At 44.4% G+C, this 25,097-nt stretch overlaps 1 protein-coding gene across 2 annotated transcripts in view; it reads left to right on the forward strand.

Moving 5' to 3' along the window:
• Positions 1-3,400: 3,400 nt before the first annotated feature.
• The window catches only part of LOC139393107 (receptor-type tyrosine-protein phosphatase zeta-like), a 56,390-nt gene continuing 34,693 nt past the window's right edge, over positions 3,401-25,097 (forward strand). For both annotated transcript variants that reach the window (XM_071141461.1, XM_071141462.1), the window contains exons 1-3: positions 3,401-3,630; positions 17,209-17,277; positions 24,896-25,075. In XM_071141461.1, coding sequence (XP_070997562.1) covers positions 3,567-3,630; positions 17,209-17,277; positions 24,896-25,075 — 313 coding nt within the window. In that variant the 5' untranslated portion in view covers positions 3,401-3,566. The remainder of the gene's footprint in view (positions 3,631-17,208; positions 17,278-24,895; positions 25,076-25,097) is intronic.

Consider the following 25,097-nt stretch of genomic DNA (forward strand, 5'->3'; position numbering starts at 1 on the left):
AGCTGGTGTAACTGAGTCAGGTTTGTAGGTCTCCTTGCTCGCACACACTTTTTCAGTTCTGCCCACAAATGTTCTATAGGATTGAGGTCAGAGCTTTGTGATGGCCACTCCAATACCTTGACTTTGTTGTCCTTAAGCCATTTTGCCACAACTTTGGAAGAATGCTTGGGGTCATTGTCCATTTGGAAGACCCATTTGTGACCAAGCTTTAACTTCCTGACTGATGCCTTGAGATGTTGCTTCAAAATATCCACATAATTTTCCTACCTCATGATGCCATCTATTTTGTGAAGTGCACCAGTCCCTACTGCAGCAAAGCACCCCCACAATATGATGCTGCCACCCCCGTGCTTCACAGTTGGGATGGTGTTCTTCGGCCTGCAAGCCTCCCCCTTTTCCTCCAAATATAATGATGGTAATTATGGCCAAACAGTTCTATTTTTGTTTCATCAGACCAGAGGACATTTCTCCAAAATGTACGATCTTTGTCCCCATGTGCAGTTGCAAACCGTAGTCTGGCTTTTTAATGGAGGTTTTGGAGCAGTGGCTTCTTCCTTGCTGAGCGGCCTTTCAGGTTATTTCGATATAGGACTCGTTTTACTGTGGTTGTAGATACTTTTGTACCTGTTTACTCCAGCATCTTCACAAGGTCCTTTGCTGTTGTTCTGGGATTGACTTGCACTTTTCGCACCAAAGTCCATTCATCTCTAAGAGACAGAACACATCTTCTTCCTTAGAGGTATGACGGCTGCATGGTCCCATAGTGTTTATACTTGCATACTATTGTTTGTACAGATAAACGTGGTACCTTCAGGCGTTTGGAAATGGCTCCCAAGGGTGAACCAGACTTGTGGAGGTCTACAATTCATTTTCTGAGGTCATGGCTGATTTCTTTAGATTTTCCCATGATGTCAAGCAAAGAGGCACTGAGTTTGAAGGTAGGCCTTGAAATACATCCACAGGTACACCTCCAATTGACTCAAATTATGTCAATTAGCCTAACAGAAGCTTCTAAAGTCATGACATCATTTCCTGGAATTTTCCAAGCTGTTTAAAGGCACAGTCAATTTAGTGTATGTAAACTTCTGACCCACTGGAATTGTGATACAATGAAATAATAGTCGGTAAACAATTGTTGGAAAAATGACTTGTCTCATGCACAAAGTAGATGTCCTAACCGACTTGCCAAAACTATAGTTTGTTAACAAGACATTTGAGGAGTGGTGGAAAATGAGTTTTAATGACTCCAACCTAAGTGTATGTCAACTTCCTACTTCAACTGTATAAAGGATCAGCCTTGACTAGAATACAGTATATACATATGAAGTGTGTAAAACAGTATGGAAACATGATTAAAGTGCCCTGCGCTTGTGGTCAGAGCAGTTGCCGCTGGACCATTGCAGGTTGTCAGTGATGTGCACGCTGAGGAACATGAAGCTTTTCACCATCTCCACTGCGGCGCCTTCTTCAATTCTCTCCACTGCAGCCTCCTTTGTTTTGTTGATGTTGAGGGAGAGGTCATTTTCCTGGCACCACTCCACCAGGGCCCTCACCTCCTCCCTGTAGGCCAGGGATCATCAACTAGATTCAGACACAGGTATCATGTTTCAGGGCAGACCCACATGCAGACAATGTCAAAGTAACAAAGGTTTATTGCTAGAACAGGAGGCAGGCAAAACGACAGGTCAAGGGCAGGCAGAGGTCAGTAATCCCGAACAGAGTCCAAAAGGTACAGGCAGTCTCAGGGTCAGGGCAGGCAGAGGTCAATAATCCAGGGTGGTGTGACATGGTACAGAACGGCAGTCAGGGTCAGGGCAGGCAGAATTGTCATCCCGGGGAAACTAGAAACAGACAGGAGCAAGGGGGAAAACCCTGGGAGGCTTGACGAACAAAACGAACTGGCAACAGACAGAGAGCACAGGAATAAATACACTGGGGATAATGGGGAAGATGGGCGACACCTGGAGGGGGGTGGAGACGAGCACAAAGACAGGTGAAACAGATCAGTGTGTGACAGTGGGCCTATTTCTCCGGCCAGTTGAGGGACCCTGCTATAGGCTGTCTCTTCATTGTTGGTAATCAGACCTACCACTGTTGTGTCATCAGCAAACTTGACGATTGAGTTGTCATGGGTGAACAGGGAGTACAGGTCAACACACCCTTGTTGGGGCCCCCGTGTTGAGAACCAGCGTGGTGGAGGTGTTGTTGCCTACATTCCCCACCTGGGGTTAGCCCTACAGGTAGTCCATGACCCAGTTGCACAGGATGGGGTTCAGATCCAGGGCCCCGACCATAGTGATGACCTTGGAGAGCACTATGGTCCTGAAGGCTGAGCTGTAGTCAATGAACAGCATTCTTACATAGGTATTCCTCTTGTCCAGATGGGATAGGGCAGTGTGCAGTGTGATAGCGATTGTGTTATCTGTGGATGGAGGCAGTACGCAAATTGTAGTGGGTCTAGGGTGTCAGGTAAGATGGTGGTGGTATATCCTTATCCTTAACTAAGCCTCTCAAAACACCTCATGATGATAGAAGTGAGTGCTACGAAGCAATAGTCATTAGTTTAGTTACCTTCGATTCCTTGGGTACAGGGGAAATCTTGAAGTGGGAACAACAGACTGGGATTGGGAGAGATTGAATATGTCCGTGAACACTCCAGCCAGCTGGTCTGCACATGCTCTGAGAACACGGCTAGGGATGCCGTCTGGGCCGGCAGCCTTGCGAGGGTTAACACGCTTAAATGTCTTACTCGCATCGGCCAACGAGAATGTGAGCCTTCGTTGTGACTGTAAGACCATGTTGCCCAGCACCATATAATAGGAGAAACAGTAATAGAGGTTTCATATGGGGCGAAGCCAACACCCAGCTCCGTACTCTGCAGAGGAGAAATATAATGAGACTTGAGATCTGGATTCCTATAGGAATATTGAAGTGTTTGTGAACAACAATTTCACAAAGGTTTATTCAGATGATGGGTGGCACAGTCGTAAGCCCTTATTATTGGTAAATTATGAAACAGCCCTACTCATCTCCTAGCTGTTATAGTAGAGACCCCTAGACATTATCCTGGCTTTACTTTTCCATCATGCAATTATGCTGATTGGCTCTATTTTCATTTAAATCACAACTTCTTAGTGTAGTTGCATTAGGCACTAAATTGGCATTTCGTCTTTGTGAGCTCACAAAAATAAAAGTTTTGCCTGCTGAATATGCACGTTTCCCTTTATCGCTGGCCAGCCAGTAGCCATTTCATATCACCATTCAGAGAGCATGTTCAACCATCAGTTTTTCCCTCCCGCTGCGCCTGTGTGAGTAGTGGGCGGCGCGCATACCAAATCCCCCTCTCCATACCCAGCCAGTGTTGTACATGAGAGAGTGGAGCCACTCCGTTTCCTCCAAGCAGAGAGCGAAAGACAGGGAGGGAAGAGAGGCAGGAGGACCGGAGCGCCGACATCGGCGGTATGAAGCGAGTGTAGCATCTTAGCGCCCGCGCCAGAAATTCAGATTGTTTTGCTACAATTATTTTTTTTGCGTTTAAAATTCAGTTTGCCGCTGAATCGGAGACTATGGAACTGACTGTATCCAGAGTGCTGATTTCCATTGCGCAGCTCCTGGTTTTCTGCCAGATAGGTAAGTAATAATAATATTTATAGATTTTGATAAGTGCAATGATTTATGTGTGTGATACGCATTATCAGCGGTTTTTGCTGTAGTGTGCACAGCCCATGTCAGTAACTGGCTAATGTTGTCTCTATATTTGATGCTATTGTGCATTCACTCAACGGTGACATATTTGACACTAGCAAACAAATAAAGACAGGGACCATGGTGAATTTAAAAGTGCATCCCAAATGCCACTCCACCTGACACATCTCAGGACACATCTCAGGACTATTTGGAGAAATTACACTGTTGATTTCTCATGAAGAGACTTTTAACATTTGGAGAACTTTCTTCATTTTGATAGAAGCATTTCACTTGATATTTCAAGAGGACTCATTTGTAGGCTGTTAACAGAGTGTTTCTGATGGCATTTGGACATGCCATTGAGAGCCTTTAACTTGATGTTGAAAGCCATTGTATTGATCCTTTAAAAGGTTTGTCTTGTCTATCTACTGTTTCCCTGGCATGATCACTGACAATAGGGTCGGTTTCGTGGATGGTTTTCTGGAAAAAGATTAGATGGAAAAGAAAGAGGAAGTGCTTTTGAGAGATTTGATATCTGCCATCTGCTTTTTCCGTTTCTTCTAATCCCTTGGCTGAGTCATTATCTGTGATCTAAAAGAAGCATCTAAGAGATGGACAGTTTTGCTATGGGGTTTTATGGGAATTGGGAATTATGGGGGAAATTATTTGGAGGGAAAAGAAGGAGGGAGCACATCTCTAAGCCATCTGTTCCTCAATATGCCAGGCCACCATACAGGAGTTGGCCACAGACACACACACACACACAAACACACACACACACACACACACACACACACACACACACACACACACACACACACACACACACACACACACACACATAAACAGCATAAGGCACTCATCCTGTGTCTCACAAATAGAAACATCCATCTGCATGCAAGACTATCACCAATTTAACTGTTTGGATACAATCAACACATTCACACCATGCCATATGTAAAAAGAGAAAGAAAGAATATATATATATATTTACTGTAGACTAGATTACAGTAATTAGCCTAGATATGAACAGTGCAGAACAGTACATTAGGAACTCATTGTAAAGTAACAGCTGTGGTGTGTGCCAGTGTCAGGGTCAAGTTTTGGCCACGGGTGGTGGGCATGGCTAGGGTTAGTTTTCAATTCAGTAGGACCGGTTCAGAAAGTGGAACAATCCTCATAGAAAGCAATAGATGATTGACTGAATTGAAAACGGAACTGAACCCAACCCTGATAAGGAGAGCCCCGGGAGAGTTCATAAGCAGCAGCGTGGTAATGACATAATACCCATTGAGCAGAGCCAGCAGCGCTATAGATCAGGCTCTCTTTATTTCTCTGGGCTGGGTGGACAGGGACAGAGTTAGTGTGCGTGCGAGGCTCTGAGAGCACACAGAGTCTGTTAGTTCTACCATCAGAGCAGATCTCATCCTAACGCTGATGCTGATCAGTGGATCACTGTGGATAATGTTGCCCTATTATGTATCTAAATGAGATGGTTGTAACACCATCTATGGGCAGGGCAAGAGTGTCGTTCCACTTCAAAAAGCACAAGCATTTCAACACCCACCGTATCAGATTGTTTTGAAATTGTTTCTGTAGTTAGAAAGAGATACGATTACCTTTCCTGCAACATTATTTTGTTTAAATATCATTTTATCTCTGAGAAATTAAGCTAATTACATCAGATTACATCCAAATTTGGCCATTTAAATGTATCATGTAACATCTGATTTGGACCAAACTTTTTTCTAACAATGAGTTAGACACGAGGAATCCAAAGAAACTGTTTGAAGCCACCCACAGATGCCACACCCCAACAACAAATCCTTAGTATCTGACAAGTAGCATGGAGCTGCGGCTTGGAGTATTGCTTCTTCACCCTATGTAATGTATTCCCAGTGAATTTGATCATGTTTTTTCCCCCGTTTAGATAAATTATTAATTGAAGTTGTTACGTCCCATCCTACATCCTGATATTGGGGCTTTTGACAAGTTCTTTGAATTTCTCATGTCTTACTCATTGTTTGAAAAAAGTTTGGTCCAAATCGGATGTTAGGTATATGTATTGAATATTGAATTGATATTGAATGGATTTGGGTGCAATCAATTAGCTTCATTTCTCAGATATCAAGTAATATTTCAACAAAATAGTGTTGAAAGATTGCTCACATTATCTGTTTCTAACTAAGTAAATGATTTCAGAACAATCTGACATGGTGGGTGTCATGGCTTGCTGAAATGACATGGAATGACCCTAGAGGGTTATTGAATGAATGTGAAGAATTGATCTTCCACACTGTTATCTCAATGGGTGTGATTGGGATGTATGAAGTAACATTGTTATCTCAATGGGTGTGATTGGGATGCATGAAGTAACATTGTTATCTCAATGGGTGTGATTGGGATGTATGAAGTAACACTGTTATCTCAATGGGTGTGATTGGGATGTATGAAGTAACACTGTTATCTCATTGGGTGTGATTGGGATGTATGAAGTAACGTTATTATCTCAATGGGTGTGATTGGGATGCATGAAGTAACACTGTTATCTCAATGGGTGTGATTGGGATGTATGAAGTAACGTTATTATCTCAATGGGTGTGATTGGGATGTATGAAGTAACGTTATTATCTCAATGGGTGTGATTGGGATGCATGAAGTAACAGCACGAGATGGTGAACTTTCGACTTCAACTGTAAGTGCCGATACGATATCTATCACGATATATCACAATTCTATATGTATTGCGACTTGATACTGAGATTTTCTGGGCGATTCAATGTTAAAAACCTATTGCTCACTATATGTCTGCCACAGAGGGACAACAGAGAGCCATAATAAAAACGAGTTTTGATCAGTCAGGGATATAAAAGAGCTGAAAACATGTTGGCTCACCATTTAAAAAGAAGATTGTGACCAACCTATATGAGGAGATGTTTTGGCGCTGGTACAACCGGCTAGCGATAACTCATGTTAACTACCCAGCAACAAATAAGTACATCAATGTCATAGAATCAATGTAACATAGTCAAAAATAATATCACGATACTCTACTGTAGACACCCCCCCCTTTTTCTAAAAGTTTGTGTTGGGTTCTTCTTTGCTGGTCAATCAGACCTACAGAGTTTAATATAATATAATAGTATCTCTTGGCCGACATGAACAGATAGTTGATGCTCTCTTTAATAATGAGCTGTACCTGCAGCAGCATGTGTGTGCCTGTAACAGTTGCAGTGTCATCTCTTTATATGATTTGACCTTCATTTAACCAGGTAGGCCAGTTGAGAACAAGTTCTCATTTACAACGGCGACCAGGCCAAGATAAAGCAAAGCAGTGCGAACAAAAAACAACAGCACAGAGTTTCACATGGGATTAACAAACGTACAGTCAATAACACAATAGAAAAACTCTCTATACGGTGTTTGCAAGTGTAACTACCCTATGTGGATGTGGTGAAGGTGGGTGAGCCTGGATGAGTGCTGTTATGGGATCCAGCATCATTAATTAGGCTCGTTTACTCTTCTCCAAACCCACGGTGTATAGTTAATTGGCATTTGGCAGCATGTCCACTGCAGTTTCCTTTGAACCTTGACAGAATGTACATGGAATAAAGAAAACAAAGCCCTAGACTAGAGCACCAGATAATGAAACACAATGAAAAGCCAGAAGGACTATTAAAAATAGAATAGGAGTCTTCTACTGAAGAGACACCTGCTGGTGTTGCGGACGCAAAATGTGTCTGAGTCAAACCTGTAACCAATTGAACTGCAACCTGGTTTAGAATCATTACGTCCAACCATGCTCATAAATAATTACTGCTAATACAACCTTTATTAACTGTGTATTATGATACTATTTATAATAGGAGCAATTTGCCTTAATAAAGCAACATGACCTGTGAATGAAGCCAATCATACACCTGATGCCATAGAACCCAAAAGGGCTTCTTCAAATGAACGGTTCAGTTTAGAACCCAGAACCCTTTCAGAACTCTTTTTTTCCCCCTCTAGCTCTGTAAATCATGTTCCTTATCAAAGCGACGTCGCCTAACGAGACCTGTGACACATGCAGATGATGCGTAGCAGAGAAGCTGTCTATTAGCCGTCGAGGTTTGACTGGTTCACCCCTGGGTGCTTTATGACGTCCTGTGATCTACCACATCTGGTCATTAGTCCCACGGTGTAGTTATGTCATCCTAATGCTACGTACGTCATGAGGAGAGAGAGAGAGAGCCCCCTCTCCCCCTGGACGATCAAATGATCCATGTCTCTTAACGTTTGTAAAAAAAGACGTCCACGGGACCTCTCTCCGTCTCTCTCTATCTGATTAGATTTGTTTTCCATCTCGGCCGTTGCTCTTAAATGTTAAATGAGTTTCGTCTAGAGTTAAACGTCAACGAATCACTGGTATGGCTTGTCTCCTCTTCTGATTTCAACGTCGGCGGTTTGGATCCGAGGAGAGAGACAGATGAATGTCGGTCTTATCTGCTGTACAGCTCTCTGTTTAGCCCCGTGTATCTGTCTCCAGAGACAGGAGTGTGAGTGGGTGTGTGGGTGTTCATGGAAACAAACATAGAGGCAGGATCTCACTTCACGTACCATGTTTCTGTAGGCAGGCCTTTCTCCCGTGACAGAATCCATGGAGGACGTTGCACCCCCGAAGTGCTCATGCTGAGTCTCTCTTGTCCCTCTCTGTGTTCACTCTCTCTTCTGCTTCTCCGTCATGATTATTCACCAGTACAGGGTGTTTCATCAGACTATGCAATCTAATAGAGGATGTCAACAGTAGTCATGGTAACATGTACTATGGTAAATTACTCGAACGAGATGATCTGAGGGAACTGCTTGCGCTCTAGACAGCTTGAATATGTTCAGTCTAATGTATGGGTGGAAACTCAAGTTAGCTACGCAGTACGCCCTAGGCACACATATCTCAAGTTATGATCTAGCCCTGTAATAACAACAGAAGATTTAGAGCTGATTTGGAACATGTGCTTTGTCCCACATCATCTGTTTTCCCCTCCCATGTCTCTCTCATACACAGACGCATAGATGCACACGCACACACAGACACGCACTCACACCACTTTGCCACTGTTGAGGGCCAGTGTGTGTCTGTTCCCATAGCGATTAGAACTGTAGAACCGGACGGACCGTTACGCTGCAGCTCATGTTGCAGTGTTCCCCAGAACTCGATTTTGCAAATCTCAACTGTAGAGTAATATGCAACATCTACTGTGTAAAACTGAACATTTGATTCAGAGTAAACTGGGCTCACTTTGCTTAGTGATGACACCGTTACACTTTCTCAGTGTCAGAAAATTGAAAACTGTAGTGTTACAGTACGTCATTGTGGGTGTTCTTTTAACGCTGTATGGTGTGAAGCCTCATTTGCATATTTCCCAGGGTGCCTTTTCTTTTTGAGTAAATTGTAGACTTAAGACCCATAACTCTATTTCTTAGTGACAGAGACATGGTGGTTGAATTATTTCCTTTTAACAGCCTGTGGCTTTCACCAAATGAGTTCCTAGGGGATTGTTATCGTTCAAATTAAACTCTGGAATTACATCATATATCATAAGGCCTTAATTATTGTCCTAGTAAGTGTCCTAGTAAGTGTCCTAGTTTTACCCTGTGGCCAGTGGCCACATCTGTAACGGTTGTCTTCGGAAGAAGGAGAGGACCAAAGCGCAGCGTGGTTAGTGTTCATCTTATTTTAATGAAACTGAACACTTTCAAAAACAAAACAACAAAGTGACAACTGAAACAGTTCTGTCTGGTGCAGACAAACAAATACTGAAAATAACCACCCACAAAACACAATAGAAAACAGGCTACCTAAATATGGTTCTCAATCAGGGACAACGATTGACAGCTGCCTCTGATTGAGAACCATATCAGGCCAAACACAGAAATAGAAAATCATAGAAAAACTAACATAGACAACACACCCAACTCACGCCCTGACCATACTAAAACAAAAGACAAAACAAAGGAACTAAGGTCAGAACGTGACAACATCAGGCCTGCAAGTCACATTTTACTGGCTTGCAAAGGGATGTGTAATTTCAATTGGAATCCAGACATAGTTAGGATATGCAACAGTTGGGATTTTAATTCACCCACGACCTGCATAGAATGACTGTGAAGAAACTTGATTAAAAAACCACACTACCTTAACCATTTAAACCGGTACAACCATTTTAGTAATGTGTGCAATAAATCTAACTAACTGATTGGATTAGTTTAGAAAAATGTACACTACCGTTCAGAAGTTTGGGGTCACTTACAAATGTCCTTGTTTTTGAAAGAAAAGCACATTTTTTTGTCCATTAAAATAATATCAAATTGATCAGAAATACAGTGTAGACATTGTTAATGTTGTAAATGACTATTGTAGCTGGAAACAACATATATATTTTGCAATTATGTTAGCACAGCTGAAAACTGTTGTTCTGATTAAAGAAGCAATAAAACTGGCCTTCTTTATTCTAGTTGAGTATCTGGAGCATCGGCATTTGACGGTTCAATTACAGGCTCAAAAAGGCCAGAAACAAAGACCTTTCTTCTGAAACTCGTCAGTCTATACTTGTTCTGAGAAATGAAGGCTATTCCATGCGAGAAATTGCCAAGAAACTGAAGATTTCATACAACGCTGTGTACTACTCCCTTCACAGAACAGCGCAAACTGGCCCTAACCAGAATAGAAAGAGGAGTGGGAGGCCCCGGTGCACAACTGAGCAAGAGGACAAGTATGTTAGAGTGTCTAGTTTGAGAAACAGATGCCTCACAAGTTCTCACCTGGCAGCTTCATTAAATAGTACCCGCAAAACACCAGTCTCAACATCAACAGTGAAGAGGCGACTCCAGAATGCTTGCCTTTTAGGCAGAGTTTCAAAGAAAAAGCCATTCTCAGACTGGCCAATAAAAATAAAAAATTAAGATGGGCAAAAGAACACAGACACTGGACAGAGGAGCTCTGCCTAGAAGGCCAGCATCAAGGATGCCTGACAAGAGCAAGGCTTGTCTGTGGCTGGGCCGTCTGTCACAAAGGACAGTGTTGTTTAAAGGAGAGAGGCTGTGGGAGATAGTGGGTCTGGGGGAATGAGATGACTGAGGCTGGGGGAACCCAGGGAAAGCCGGTGGGAGAGGGGCTGCAGACTGCAGTGAAAGATGGAGGGGAACCTCAAGTGAAAGGCGGTTGGGTGGGCGGGTGGGTGGGTTGGGGGGGGCAGTGAAAGATAGGGGAGTGTGTGTCCATGGCGATGGGGGAGGCAGCAGAGGATGTCAGTGTGGAAATCAGGGTGGCCAGACGCCACAAGACATTATACGGTTGTCAAGGAGTCCAGTGCTGATGCTCCCAGCATACTGATGGAACTGATGGGAAACCTGTGATGCATCTCAATACTGTCTGTCACCTCCCCTTCTCGTCTCCTTTCCTCCAGGAAGCCACATTAGAGTATTGAGATGCTTATATAGCTCAGTGCTGTGATGCTGAGCAGATGAACACGGTGCATTTCAATGCACTCAGAGTGGGAGAATCAACTGGTTCTAGCATACACACGCACACACACACGAAAACATACACACACCATCCCCAATGACTCACATGGACACAATCCTACGTACCCAAGTAACAAATAAACACTCTACCAGTGTACACACAGTCATGACTTCAAAGTGGGACTGAGCATTTATGTCATCATCAACCACACAACCTCAGTGGGGCTGACTACAGTAAGTACAGTGACTGTACCTGGCTCTAAAATACTGTCTCTGCGTTATGAAGTTCTCTGTTCCTCCGTTTTCTCCAGCTCTCTGTGTTCTCCCCCCTCCCCAGGGGTGTCTCTCTCTGTGCCTGATTTATTTATGAGTTCTTCTTGGGAGGAAGGATCTGAGACTTTGTGTTTATTATTTCAGGCCATCCCTCACCAGGAAACTCCCTGGCTCGCGGCTCACATTAATAACAGGCTTTTTCATGGGTTGTTTGTTCACAAATGCTGTGTTTCATGGAGAGTTTTGTGGAGGAGACAAGTAAAACCCTCTCCATCGGCATTAAACTTCATCTCATTAAACAGAATTTGGAGAAAATCTACCTTGACACAGCCTTCAGAGTGCAGGACCATAGGGGAGATTGATGGGCTCTTCTTGAGTGCGAAGCACAGCACACACTCATTTCTGTCAACGGATGCAGCAGAATCAGGGGAGGAGTAGTCGCAGAGGCACAGAATCTGTCACAGAAATGGAATGTCACAGACAAACTCCCATGATGCATGAGCAGACCTTCCACAGGCCTATCACTGAGAACAGGACAGCTCTGTCCAGTGTCTTAAACTCCGAGCCATTTTAGCGCCAATGACTCTGGTTAAAAACCCAGTTGTTCTCAACATAATGTGAAGTTAAACCACACAGAAAATTATCCAGTGTTAAATCAACACCGAGAGTGTTAAATTGAACACTGATCCAGTGTCTATACGGGTCCACACTTTTCAGTGTTAAATGAACTCGCTGCTTAGTGTAAAGCCTTGGTTTTGGTTGAGACATGGTTGTTGCATTCATCCATGTTCAGTCCTGTGGCCTTCACCAAGTGAGACCCTCAGCAAATATGTTATGTCAATTCTTTAACACACTGCAACACAGGGCTAGTTTTACCCTAATGCTGTGGCCTGGAACTCATGGTTTACAGGCTACATCAGGCCTGCAAGTCACATTATGCTTGCTTGTATAAAGTGATGTGTAATTCCTATTGGAATCTAGCCAGAGTGGGGATATGCAACATTTTGAACTTTTATTCACACACAACCTGCATTAAAAATGACTGCTGGGTTGGGAAGGCTAAGATACAAGACTACATAAATGATCTAAACTGGTGTCACGTTCGTCGTAATAATGGTCGGACCAAGCTGCAGCGCGATATGGTTTCAACAGAATTTATTAAAGTGAAGAACCTAGAACAAAACAAATAAAGAAACAAACAACGAACCGTGACTAACGAGATGCTACCTGCACTAACTCAAAACATAAACAATATCCCATAACCCACAGGTGGAAAAAATGCTACTTAAGTATGATCCCCAATTAGAGACAACGATAGCCAGCTGCCTCTAATTGGGAATCACACCAAAACCCCAACATAGAAAAACAACCTAGAACCCCACATAGAAAATATAAACTAGACAGTAATGCCCTGACCTACTCCACCATGGAAAATAAAGGCTCTCTATGGTCAGGACCTGACAACTGGAACAACCATTTCAGTAACAGATTATATTAGTTTGGAAACATCTATGTTATTTATATTTGAGTAGAATAAGATTAATGAATCAATGAATTTATATGCAAAAAAACTAAATAATGAAAAAAACGATCCTAAAAATCAACCTGAAATGCAGCATGCTGGGAAATATGATAATGATGGGCGTGGTTTTGGTTTAACAGTGGTTATTTGAACCAACACTGGGGGTCTTTTACACCAATGAGTGTTAACTTAATAATTTCAGAGTTAATTTAACACATGAATCAACACTAGATATGTTACACTAAAAAACAACACTAGGTAACACTGGCTGAATTGCTATGCAGCAGAAGTAAACTTGATGGCGGATGAACACATTTCCCTCTCGGGGACAATGAAGAAATGTCAATAAAAAAAAGATTTATCGTTCCCAAGAGGGATATTTGTTCCACTGTCGTTTCACTGTCCAGTTGTTCTGAACAGTTGTTCTAACCCCCAGCTGTTCCCCTATATTACCACCTTCACAAGTCGGCTTCTAGGTCTCACGTTCCCACGGTTACTACATGTCACATGTCCTCTGACCTCACTGCAACAGCTGGACCACGACACATTCCCATAGGCCCTCTCAAACACCGACACACATCATCATGACATTGATTCACGTTGTTATATATAAGTCCCCTTGGAACAATGCAGCATTTGACAGCGCTCAGAGGCAATATCCCCTGTTTAATTTGGGCCTAACCCTCTTCAATCTTCCCCCTGTATGACTCCAGTGGAAGACCTGCAGGTAAAACCTGCTAGGAGAGAACACATGCCACTAATTCACTAATTCACACATGGCTTTCAGTCACAGCAGCTGTGACATGAACATGTCATGGGGTGTGGCGGGGAGGTATGTATATCTCACTTCATGTCCAACAGGTGCTCTCTAGAATGTTCTCAGTTTGTATTGACCAAAGGAAAGAATAATGATGACCATTGGCATTTGGCATCGTGGAATCACTTCTGCCCTGCTAAAGCTGTTGAAGCCTCTCACTGCACAGACTCAGAGATGTTGCCAGTCGTTCTGTCTCAGTGCCTCTTGTTTAATGCGAGTAGCATATTACCCCTGTCCCCTCACAGACGGAGGATGTGTTGTACGATCCAGATACATGATTTCACGCCCCAGTAAAGGGACCATGACTGTGGCTGTACGAAGAGTCCCTAGGGACAGTGAAGTGAACCACATGCGCTGGGCGGCTGAGCGGTTCAGTGCCAAGCCAGAGTAAAGTGAATCCTTCCTGTCTTTTAGTTCCAGTCTGAGCCAGCTTTCATCTCTCTCAGGGGTCCACTAAACTGCCATTCATTAACATTCTAGTGAGACTCTCCTCTGCTACAGCAACACAGTGTACAGTACAGTCACACACACACACACACACACACACACACACACACACACACACACACACACACACACACACACACACACACACACACACACACACACACACACACACACACCATCCATCCATCCATCCATGGTTATACACTGTCCTTACTCATTAGTAGAAGGCCAGGTCAGCGACTCCATGTTCTGTCTAGGCCAAAGTGTTCAGGTTTGGCCTTTCTGTCATGACTGGCCCTATTGTAACAGATACACGTTTAATTCCTGACCATGGCAGGCAGGCGCCCACTCAGTCTATCTGATCTGGGGTTAAAAGAAGAGGTCAACACTCCGTGTCCAACTGATTCACTTAGTGACGGTCAGAAACCACGTCGGCCTTGAACCAAAGAAACGGGGACATTTGAGTGTGACTGTAAGACAGATTTATGAGCACCATCATTAGAGCTGATAGTGACAGAGAGGAGACGGAGAGAAGGAGTGAGAAGGAGGGCAAAGCCGAGAGGTTCCAGGCCAGCTTGAGTGTGACGTGCTCGTTGGTGATAAGGTCGTATATGGGCCCCATCGTTAGTGCTGATGAGGACCAAAAGAAGGAGAGAAAAGGAGTGAAAGAGGGAGGAAAGGAAGGAGGGAGAGAGCCGGGAGGTTGTGGCTAGCGTTGATAATGGGCTCCTTAATATCTCACTGTGAGGGATCGTAATCTAATTTGCCTCTGGGTTTTCTCTGTGACACTGAGCCTGGAACAGGGGGGGAGGGGTGTGTGTGTGTGTGTGTGTGTGTGTGTGTGTGTGTGTGTGTGTGTGTGTGTGTGTGTGTGTGTGTGTGTGTGTGTGTGTAGTACAGCTCTTTCCTTTCCCAGGCCTGTTTCCCCTCTAGAAGTTACAGCATACAGATAGTATTGTGGCATCAAACAGAGGTCCGTGGTACATGGTAAAGACCTACCCTAGATCCCGTATGCTATAGAATGGAGAGTATGTATTCATATCAATGACTGTTTCTTCAATGGTGACAAGGGACATTCTCCCTTCATCCCCCCTCCCCCCGTCGTAGTTTTTTACAGTATGGTTAAAACAATAGGATTATTATGGAGCATTAGACCTACCACGTGAGAACAACATAGGATAGAAACAGAGTTGGTCATCATGACCCTTAACCTCTGACTTAACGTAACAACACCAACACAGGTGGGTTAGTAGCTAAGCAGTAGCTCGGTAGATACAAAGCGATGTGAGTAACTGGATTTTGAGGAACTAAACAACACTTAGAATTTTGCTCACTACAGATTTTGGTTCATTTTCTCACATGAACCAGTGGAAATCAACAAGCCGTAACCAGTAAAACAAGTGACCAGTGGTGAGCGGTAACAGCAGCACATGTAGTCAGAACGAGCAGGTGTCCTGTGAAGTAGAGAATGCCATCTGACACTGATTCCAGCTAACACTCTGGAGCTCCTTCTCTGAGTGTCACACACACACACACACACCGGGCTGCCAGCTATCTGTTTCCTTTCCTACATGGCACAGAGAGCACTATTATCCTCGGACATTACCAGGTCAGAAAGAGCGTGTCCACTGGGTAACTTAGCTATTTGAAATGGAGAGGTTTGAGTGGCGGTAAGACGAGGAGGTAGGAGGAAGATTGTCACAGTAGTGCAAATGTCAGCAGTAGGTAAGGTATAGTGCTCTTAAAGTGGACTTTGATACGGATCATTAGGCTTCCATCCTGTTAAGATCTGTGGGATTAAATCCACTAATGCTTAATATCCTTCCTTCGATCTACACAGCGACACTCTGATAGTGTAAAACAACCCGAAGCCTCTCTGTCTGTGTGTGAGAGAGAGAGATATGGAGAGAGATAACGTAATGAGAGTGAAATTGGGGAGAAAGATGGAGGGGAAAGAGAAAGAGATATACAAAGAGGAGGAGGCAGATATCAATTAGAGCAGTAGATGTGTGTATACTTTGTGCAGTAGCAAACACACACACACACATACACACACAAAGGCACACACACACATACAGATTGAGCAGCCATTTTCTCTAGACCATTCATCTCTCTCAAAACGGTTGTCTCTTTCCAGTAATTACTTTGGACCTTCTGAACTCTACTGATATGTCTCCTCCACAGTGTGTGTGTGTGTGTGTGTGTGTGTGTGTGTGTGTGTGTGTGTGTGTGTGTGTGTGTGTGTGTGTGTGTGTGTGTGTGTGTGTGTGTGTGTGTGTGTGTGTTGTTCCCACACATCAACATATAGCCATTACCTTCTACTGTCTCTGTAGCAGATAGCTCACTACATCACTATGTGGATGTGGAATGGGGACAACAACGCGATCTCTCTGGGTGAGTCAATAAAGATGACCAGTCCTTCATCACGTTCCCATTAACCAAGCTGTTTACCGAGAACTCTGCTGGATGAGAGAGGCATGGACGAGGGATGAGAGGGGCTGGAACAGTCAGCACTGTGACGGGCATAGGAAGTGGGTGGAACGTGACCCTCATCAGTTACAGAGAACGAGGGAGAAGGAGTGAGAGAGAAGTGCCCTCTATCTCGCTTTTATCACCTTCCTCACCACTCTCTCCTGTGCCTCACCCCTCTCCACCATTCCCTTCTCTCCCCTGCCCTTGAGAAGAGAGTCCGTTTTGAGAGACACTCAACAAATGGCAGCTCAATCATATCCCTATAGGTAAACTAAGTGGTTGGGATGTGTCCTTTGACATGAGAGAAGAAGTATGTCTTCATATACAGTGTCATGCAGCAGGTGCTGGGGTCTCACGTGACATAGTGTGTATGTTTTTCTCAGTGAAGCGTATTCTAACTCTATTTCTCTCTCTCTCTCTCGCTCTCTCTCTCTCTCTCTCTCTCTCTCTCTCTCTCTCTCGCTCCCTCTCCCTCTTTCTCTTATAGTGGCCTTGACAGAGGCGTACTTCAAGGCCCAGAGAAAATTCACAGACGACATCGACTGGTCCTACACAGGTCAGTACAGTTACATGAACAGTATTCATGCCATGGGGTATTCAGGTTACGAATTACAGGGGGGGGGGGGGGGGATAGGGGGCTGAAATACCAATGTGAGCGTCGGTCACCCCCAAGAAACTTCGGGCACCCTCAAGAGTCGATGTACTCGATGTACAGTCTTGGCCAAAAGTTTTGAGAATGACACAAATATAAATTTTTGTGTCTTTAGATATTTTTGTCAGATGTTACTGTGGAATACTGAAGTATAATTATAATTACAAGCATTTCATAAGTGGCAAAGGCTTTTATTGACAATTACATGAAGTTGATGCAAATAGTCAATATTTGCAGTGCTGACTCTTCTTTTTCAAGACCTCTGCAATCCACCCTGGCATGCTGTCAATTAACTTCTGGGCCACATCCTGACTGATGGCAGCCCATTCTTAAATAATCTATGCTTGGAGTTTGTCAGAATTTGTGGGTTTTTGTTTGTCCACCCGATTCTTGAGGATTGACCACAAGTTCTCAATGGGATTAAGGTCTGGGGAGTTTCCTGTCCATGGACCCAAAATATCGATGTTTTGTTCCCCGAGCAACTTAGTTATCACTTTTGCCTTATGGCAAAATGCTGGAAAAGGCATTGTTTGTCACCAAACTTTTCCTGGATGGTTGGGAGAAGTTGCTCTCGGAGGATGTGTTGGTACCATTCTTTATTCATGTCTGTGTTCTTAGGCAAAATTGTGAGTGATCCCACTCCCTTGGCTGAGAAGCAACCCCACACATGAATGGTCTCAGGATGCTTTACTGTTGGCATGACACAGCGCTCACCTTGTCTTCTCCGGACAAGCTTTTTTCCGGATGCCCCAAACAATCGGAAAGGGGATTCCTCAGAGAAAATGACTTTACCCCAGTCCTCAGCAGTCCAATCCCTGTACCTTTTGCAGAATATCAGTCTGTCCCTGATGTTTTTCCTGGGGAGAAGTGGCTTCTTTGCGGCCCTTCTTGACACCAGGCCATCCTCCAAAAGTCTTCGCCTCACTGTGCGTGCAGATGCACTCCTGTGCAGATGCAATTCCTGCTGCCATTCCTGAGCAAGCTCTGTACTGGTGGTTCCCCGATCCTGCAGCTGAATCAACTTTAGGAGATGGTCCTGGCGCTTGCTGGACTTTCTTGGGCGCCCTGAAGCCTTCTTCACAACAATTGAACCGCTCTCCTTGAAGTTCTTGATGATCCGATAAATGTTTGATTTTAGGTGCAATCATACTTGTGGCAATATCCTTGCCTGTGAAGCCCTTTTTGTGCAAAGCAATGATGACGGCACATGTTTCCTTGCATGTAACCATGGTTGACAGAGGAAGAACAATGATTCCAAGCACCACCCTCCTTTTGAAGCTTCCAGTCTGTTATTCGAACTCAATCAGCATGACAGAGTGATCTCCAGCCTTGTCCTCGTCAACACTCACACCTGTGTTAACGAGAGAATCACTGACATGATGTGAGCTGGTCCTTTTGTGGTAGGGCTGAAATGCAGTGGAATTTTTTTTTGTGGATTATGTTCATTTGCATGGCAAAGAGGGACTTTGCAATAAATTGCAATTCATCTGATCACTCTTCATAACATTCTGGAGTATATGCAAATTGCCATCATACTAACTGAGGCAGCAGACTTTGTGAAAATTAATATTTGTGTCATTCTCAAAACTTTTGGCCACGACTGTATAATGCAAACCCTGCAGATTATATTGTTAAAATAGTGTCATACGCTACCTCAGCCCTGACTGGTGCACTAATGTTAAACCTGCTCAACACAACCAGCACTGCCGGTCTTTTCTCCACATGCTGACAGACGTAGGGGATTAAGCTCAGATATCCTAAGCCCTTACCAGGAGGGATCGCTCCATCAGTGAGATAGACCTGACTTGACTGGTCTAGCTTGTTCAAATCTAACTGTGTTCTGGTTAAGGGAAATTGACCGAGGGTGTTTCAATTGCTCTAAGGGCCAGTCACGTTAAAATAGTCAGCGAAACATATTTTCAGGCATGAAAGGCATTTTCTTTCATGTACCGTCGTTTTTGTGATTTCCATCCATCGTCCCAAATTGCTTGACTTCATTTCATTACACTCTCTCTGTCAATTTGTATTCAGATAAGAAACAATTCTGCTTGTTTGGTAATAGGCGTTATACTTTACATTTTCCACTCTGCTGCTCTCAAAGTTCAGGGCCCCGTCACAACAAGCTGGGTCCCAGAGAGACGGGAGAGAGACTGCAGGGCTCAAGTGTGTGTTGTGTGTGCGTGTGCATGTTTGTGTGCATGTGTGTGCCTTTATTTATGCTTGCATGTATATGCCTTTGTTCGTGCATGCGTGTGTGTGTGTTTGTGTCTGTCTGTCTGTCTGTCTGTCTGTCTGTCTGTCTGTCTGTGTCTGTGTGTGTGTGTGTGTGTGTGTGTGTGTGTGTGTGTGTGTGTGTGTGTGTGTGTGTGTGTGTGTGTGTGTGTGTGTGTGTGTGTTGTGGAGCAGACTTGTTTATCAGCCCGTGATATAACAGTAGTGAGTGTGCTGTCAGTATGAGGTACTGAGCCATGAGGAAGAGAATTAACATGTGAAAGCACACACCTCATTGTGAGGCACAGCGCACAGTATGGAGACGGAGAAATGGGGAGAGGAGAGACAGAGAGAGAGAGAGAGAGAGAGACAGAGAGAGAGAGAGAGAGAGAGAGAGAGAGAGAGAGAGAGAGAGAGAGAGAGAGAGAGAGAGAGAGAGAGAGAGAGAGAGAGAGAGAGAGAGAGAGAGAGAGAGAGAGAGAGGGAGAGAGAGATACAGAAAGAGAGAGATACAGAAAGAGAGAGATACAGAAAGAGAGAAATACAGAAAGAGGGAGAGAAAAAGACCTATGGAGACAGAAACACGGAAAACGTGAAGAGGAAGTGAGAGAGAAAAAGGGAGATAAACCTTCTCGGACATTACCATATGGTAGCTAGCTTTTAAGCTTTAATGCTGGTAGCCTTTACGAAATATGCAATCCTCTTGGAGTATGCAACAGCATTTGCTCAGAATGTTTTGGCTCAAGGTTGCACTCCCATTAAGTGGCTCTTTACTTTTGAGATCCATTGGTATGATTTATATTATACTGAACATTCATTAGATTGTCAGGATTCCCCTGAGTTGGAGTACGAAATGTAATTTCTCTGTAAACATTTGAATGTCAAACAGACAGTGTGAGCTAATGGATTTATCTTGGTACAGACAGACTATCACAATCACATAGGTGATAAACTGTATATACAGAATGTCAGGTTCTGTGTTCATATTTGTTCAAATATGTGTTGTTTTTCAGACTGTGTATCCTTGCGTGCTCTGCCACTGTTTGTGTTTCAAAAGTTGATACAGTACAAATCCACGGTATCCACCCGTTAACCCCTCTCCCCAGGGGGTCCCTATGATCCGTTAACCCCCCTTCCCCCCTTCCCCCATTTCCCCCGTCTCCATCTGCCAGTGTGAGTGTGTAGTCTCTATCCTCTGATAACTCCAGGCCCCAGTGTAGGCCACGCGAGACAGGGTCCCCAGCCACCACAGCAGCCCATTTCCTGCATGTGTAAACTCTCTGATCTCCTTCTCATGTCTACAGGGCCTGTGTGTCCCTACACTACCCTCGCTCTTTGTCTGCCTCTTTCTCCTTCTGCTGGGCTCTAACACAATCGACAGAATAAATGATCCAGCTCTCTTCTCCATCAACATGTAACGGAGTTGGCTTGCGTGATGACTAACCTCGCCTGAGACCTGAAGACTTGTGTTAGCTCCCCCAAGCTAATGCTCAGCGGGCAAACCCAGTCTTGCACAAACACACTGGCCGGCATAATGCACATTCAGTACAGACTGCAGCCTCTCCATCAGCATCTAACATCTCTTAACGGGCTGTTAACCACCACCTCATTGACTTACTCCAGCTCTGCTTTCTTAGTCATACAGGCAGTCGTTAGTTAGTGTTGTTTCTGCTCCAGTTGTCTCCAGCCGACTTCTCCCCCTCCTGTCCTAGAACTGCTGAGGTTGGTGGTGAGGTAAGGGCTGAGTTGCCCCCGCTCCCTTCTCCCTCTCCGGCCCAGCTACGGTCATAATGCAGCAGGACTCAGAGACCCAGGAAGAGACTTAGTCATGCTGGATGGTGATGTGTTTCAGGGCATCATTACACTGACTGGGGACCTCTAGTAGAGTTGACAGATGGGAGGAACAGTACCCCCTCCCCTCACACACACACACACACACACAAGGATGGTGTGTTTGCATAGTGAAATCCTAACATACATAATACATGAATTAATTTGCTTGAATCCACTCTCCTTGCTGCCCATGTCTTCTCACATTAAAGGGCAAAGCTAGAGTGAAGAATGTTCATGCTGTATTCTACAAGATGCAAGACAGGAAAGTAGGCTTGATCTATCAGACAACCAATAACAGATGTTGTTTGTGGGATGTTGGAGGATGAATAACAGGTTCTTTTATCTTTATTATATGTCTTTCCTCCTACAAAACTCTTTGCAAAACAGAAAACAGAGAGAGTTGCCTGATATGCTAAGTGATGATGATCTGTTATTTATTTTGACAAGTTGGACACATCTCCAAAATGTCAGTGCTGCTCCACTGAGCCCTATTACAAGGGGATTACCCTCTTTATTTAACCATTTAAAGAACTGTCACTGACTGCTGGTAAGTCGTGATGATTTCTTTATTGGGAGGACAAAGAGGTAGCTGAGTGTGTGTGGTGTGGCGGTGTGTGTGATTGTGTGTGTGGTATGTCTGTGTGTGGTGTGCCTGTGTGGTGTGTCTGTGTGTGGTGTGTCTGTGTGTGTGGCTGTGTGCGGTGTGTCTGTATGTGTGTCTGTGTGTGTGGTGTGTCTGTGTGTGTGTTCATGTGTGTGTATGTTTGTCTGTCTGTCTGTCTGTCTGTCTGTCTGTCTGTCTGTCTGTCTGTCTGTCTGTCTGTCTGTCTGTCTGTCTGTCTGTGTGTGTGTGTGTGTGTGTGTGTGTGTGTATGTGTGTGTGTGTGCGTGCGTGCGTGCGTGCGTGCGTGTGTGTGAGTCAGAAGTTGGCTGTCTTGGTCCCCAGGGACATTCAACCTTTCAGAGTAAAAGAACGCCATGTTTCTCCTCCTCTAATATAAAGACTGACTCACTAAAAGACCAGTCATTACATGTGAGTCACATAGTGTACTGGGATGTCAATCATCTGTCATTTGAGAACTCGGTTTAAAAGTAGCGCACTGTAATGGGGGACAGCTCCTTTGTGTGTGTTCCTGGTAAGGCTGACAGAATACGTGTTGCTCCTGGCACTTAACTCTCCTCCGAACCTCTGCAGCACCTTGTTGCCATGGTAGCATCTTGTGAGTGTAGCAGCAGTGTTGTGTCATGGCATTTATGCCAGATGAGGCCCCCAGAAGCCCCTGACAGCCCCTTTTCACTTTGCTGCCAGCATAGGAGAAGCACACACACACACACACACATGTTCAGGCACACAGTCACATATGCAGGCATGCACAAACACACACACCAAATAAAGAGTCAAACTCTTTCCCAGCCTACACACACACTCACATGCGCATGCACACTTGCACACCAAATTGACAGGCACACTCCTTGCTGCCCCACAGATCATTTAAGGGGCACAGCCAGAAGCCACTCTCGTCTGTCACCAACGCAGTAAACTGTCATTCAACTCACAATGGCAACACGGCTGAATTCAGAGTGGAAATGATTTGACCCCATAAATGGCTGTGAATGTCGGTCATGCCTGATAAACTCTTATCTTTAGCACCTGACCTCCTTTGATGACTCTGTATTCATTCTACTGGGATATTAGCCAGTGGAGTTCAAATGAGGGAGGGAGGGAGGGAGGGAGGGAGGGAGGGAGGGAGGGAGGGAGGGCAGGGAGGGAGGGAGGCAGGGAGGGAGGGAGGGAGGGCAGGGAGGGAGGGAGGGAGGGCAGGGGGGAGGGAGGCAGGGAGGGAGGGAGGGAGGGAGGGAGGGCAGGGAGGGAGGGAGGGAGGGAGGGAGGGAGGGAGGGAGGGAGGGAGAGATGTTTACTGTTAATGTTCACTGTTCATTTTTTAGTTTTTGTTTATTTCACTTTTGTTTATTACATATTTCACAACGCTTTGGCAAAGTTAACATAGGTTTTCCATGCCAATCAAGCCCTTAAATTGAAATTAAATTGAGCGAGAGAGAGAGAAAGCTGCTGGGAAGACACTATCTCTCTCTCACTCTCACACTCGTTCACACAGCACACAGGGAGATAGAGTATTTATTGTGAGAGAGGGAGGGCGGAGGGAGAGAGACACAGTCGTTTTTAGGACACTGGGGAGAGGAAGAGGTGATAATGAAGTCTTTCCTCCTCTCCTCCCAGTGTGCAGCCTCAGCCTGGCCGTTCTCATGCTAATGTCTCTGAGCTCAGACAACAACAACAACAACCGACTCATTACTCTTTTCCAGCAACATGCTCCCCCCACCCTGCCCAGGGTCAGCAGGCATCTCAGAGACTCAGCAGGGAATATCATAATACTCACAGTACAGTATAATGTGGATGTATGCTAGCATACTGTACATATGGCTAAATGCATGGATGTACTTACTACAGGCGCTGTACTGTATAGGATGTACTGCATGTACAAATGTAGGATCTTCATTTGAGACAGTTTGCTACAGCAGGAAAATAATCTGCCAGCAACAGGAAATGTGATTTACTATGTAGATTATAATTAATGGACATGTTTGTAGAGGTTGATATTTTTTTTTCTAAGTCTGACACTTCAAAAGTGGAAATGACAAATGGCCCGACCAAATTCACATAGAAATGTGAGTTATAGATCTGTCATTCTCATTGAAAGAAGTCTAAGAAGTGGTAGATCTGTTCTATGTGCGCTATTTCTATGCTTTCCATTCCCAAGTTTTGTCTTTGCATCTTTGACTTTGGGTTTTGTACACTACCTTCAAACAGCTGAAAATACAATATTTTTGGTTATGGAAAATATATTTCACAGCGGTTTAGATGGTACAATGATTCTCTACACTATACTAGCTTATTTTGTCACATAAACTACTCGAGTTTTATCAACCAGGAAATGGCAGAGCGATTCCTGCATATTCTGACATTTATCCTGCAACACGGTGATCAAATTAAGTTCCTAAATCTGTATGCTACCTGTCCAGCCATTTGTGACAAACTCAGGCCATCTGCTCCATTAACTCCTCATCTGCTGGACTAGAGGGAGACACAGTAGAGCTGATTCTGTATGTGCTGTGTGTAAACACAGTTGGGGTTAAAGTTCACTTGAGGATTATGAGGATTGCTCATTGCAGGACTTGTCATCACAATGGATATTGAGGGATTATTTAAATGGAGAGAGAAAAAAAATGATGTTTTGCAGCAGGGAACAAATACTAAACGGGTTTTATACTCTACTGTAGCTGACCTCTATAAAGTGTTTCCTTTAAAGCCGTTCTCCCTGCAGGGTTGTGTGGGAGTTGTTCAGCTACAGTTCCTGCTGCCTGCACTGTGAAGTCAACTCCAAATCGCAGTTTGCCATCTCATTCCCATCTTCGGTACTACTGATCCATTCGTCCTCTCTATGTTTGTCCTTCTCAGGCCAGTTGAACCAGAAGATCTGGGGTAAGAGGTACCCGGCGTGCAACAATGCCCGTCAGTCACCCATCGACATCGATGAGACGTTCACCCAGGTCCGGGTGGAGTACCAGGGCCTGCAGCTGGAGGGCTGGGAGAAGAACACCCCAGAGACCACCACCATCAACAACGACGGCAACACGGGTACTGTACGAACTGAGCCATT

Source organism: Oncorhynchus clarkii, chromosome 33, assembly GCF_045791955.1.
Source record: "Oncorhynchus clarkii lewisi isolate Uvic-CL-2024 chromosome 33, UVic_Ocla_1.0, whole genome shotgun sequence".
Lineage (NCBI taxonomy): Eukaryota > Metazoa > Chordata > Actinopteri > Salmoniformes > Salmonidae > Oncorhynchus > Oncorhynchus clarkii.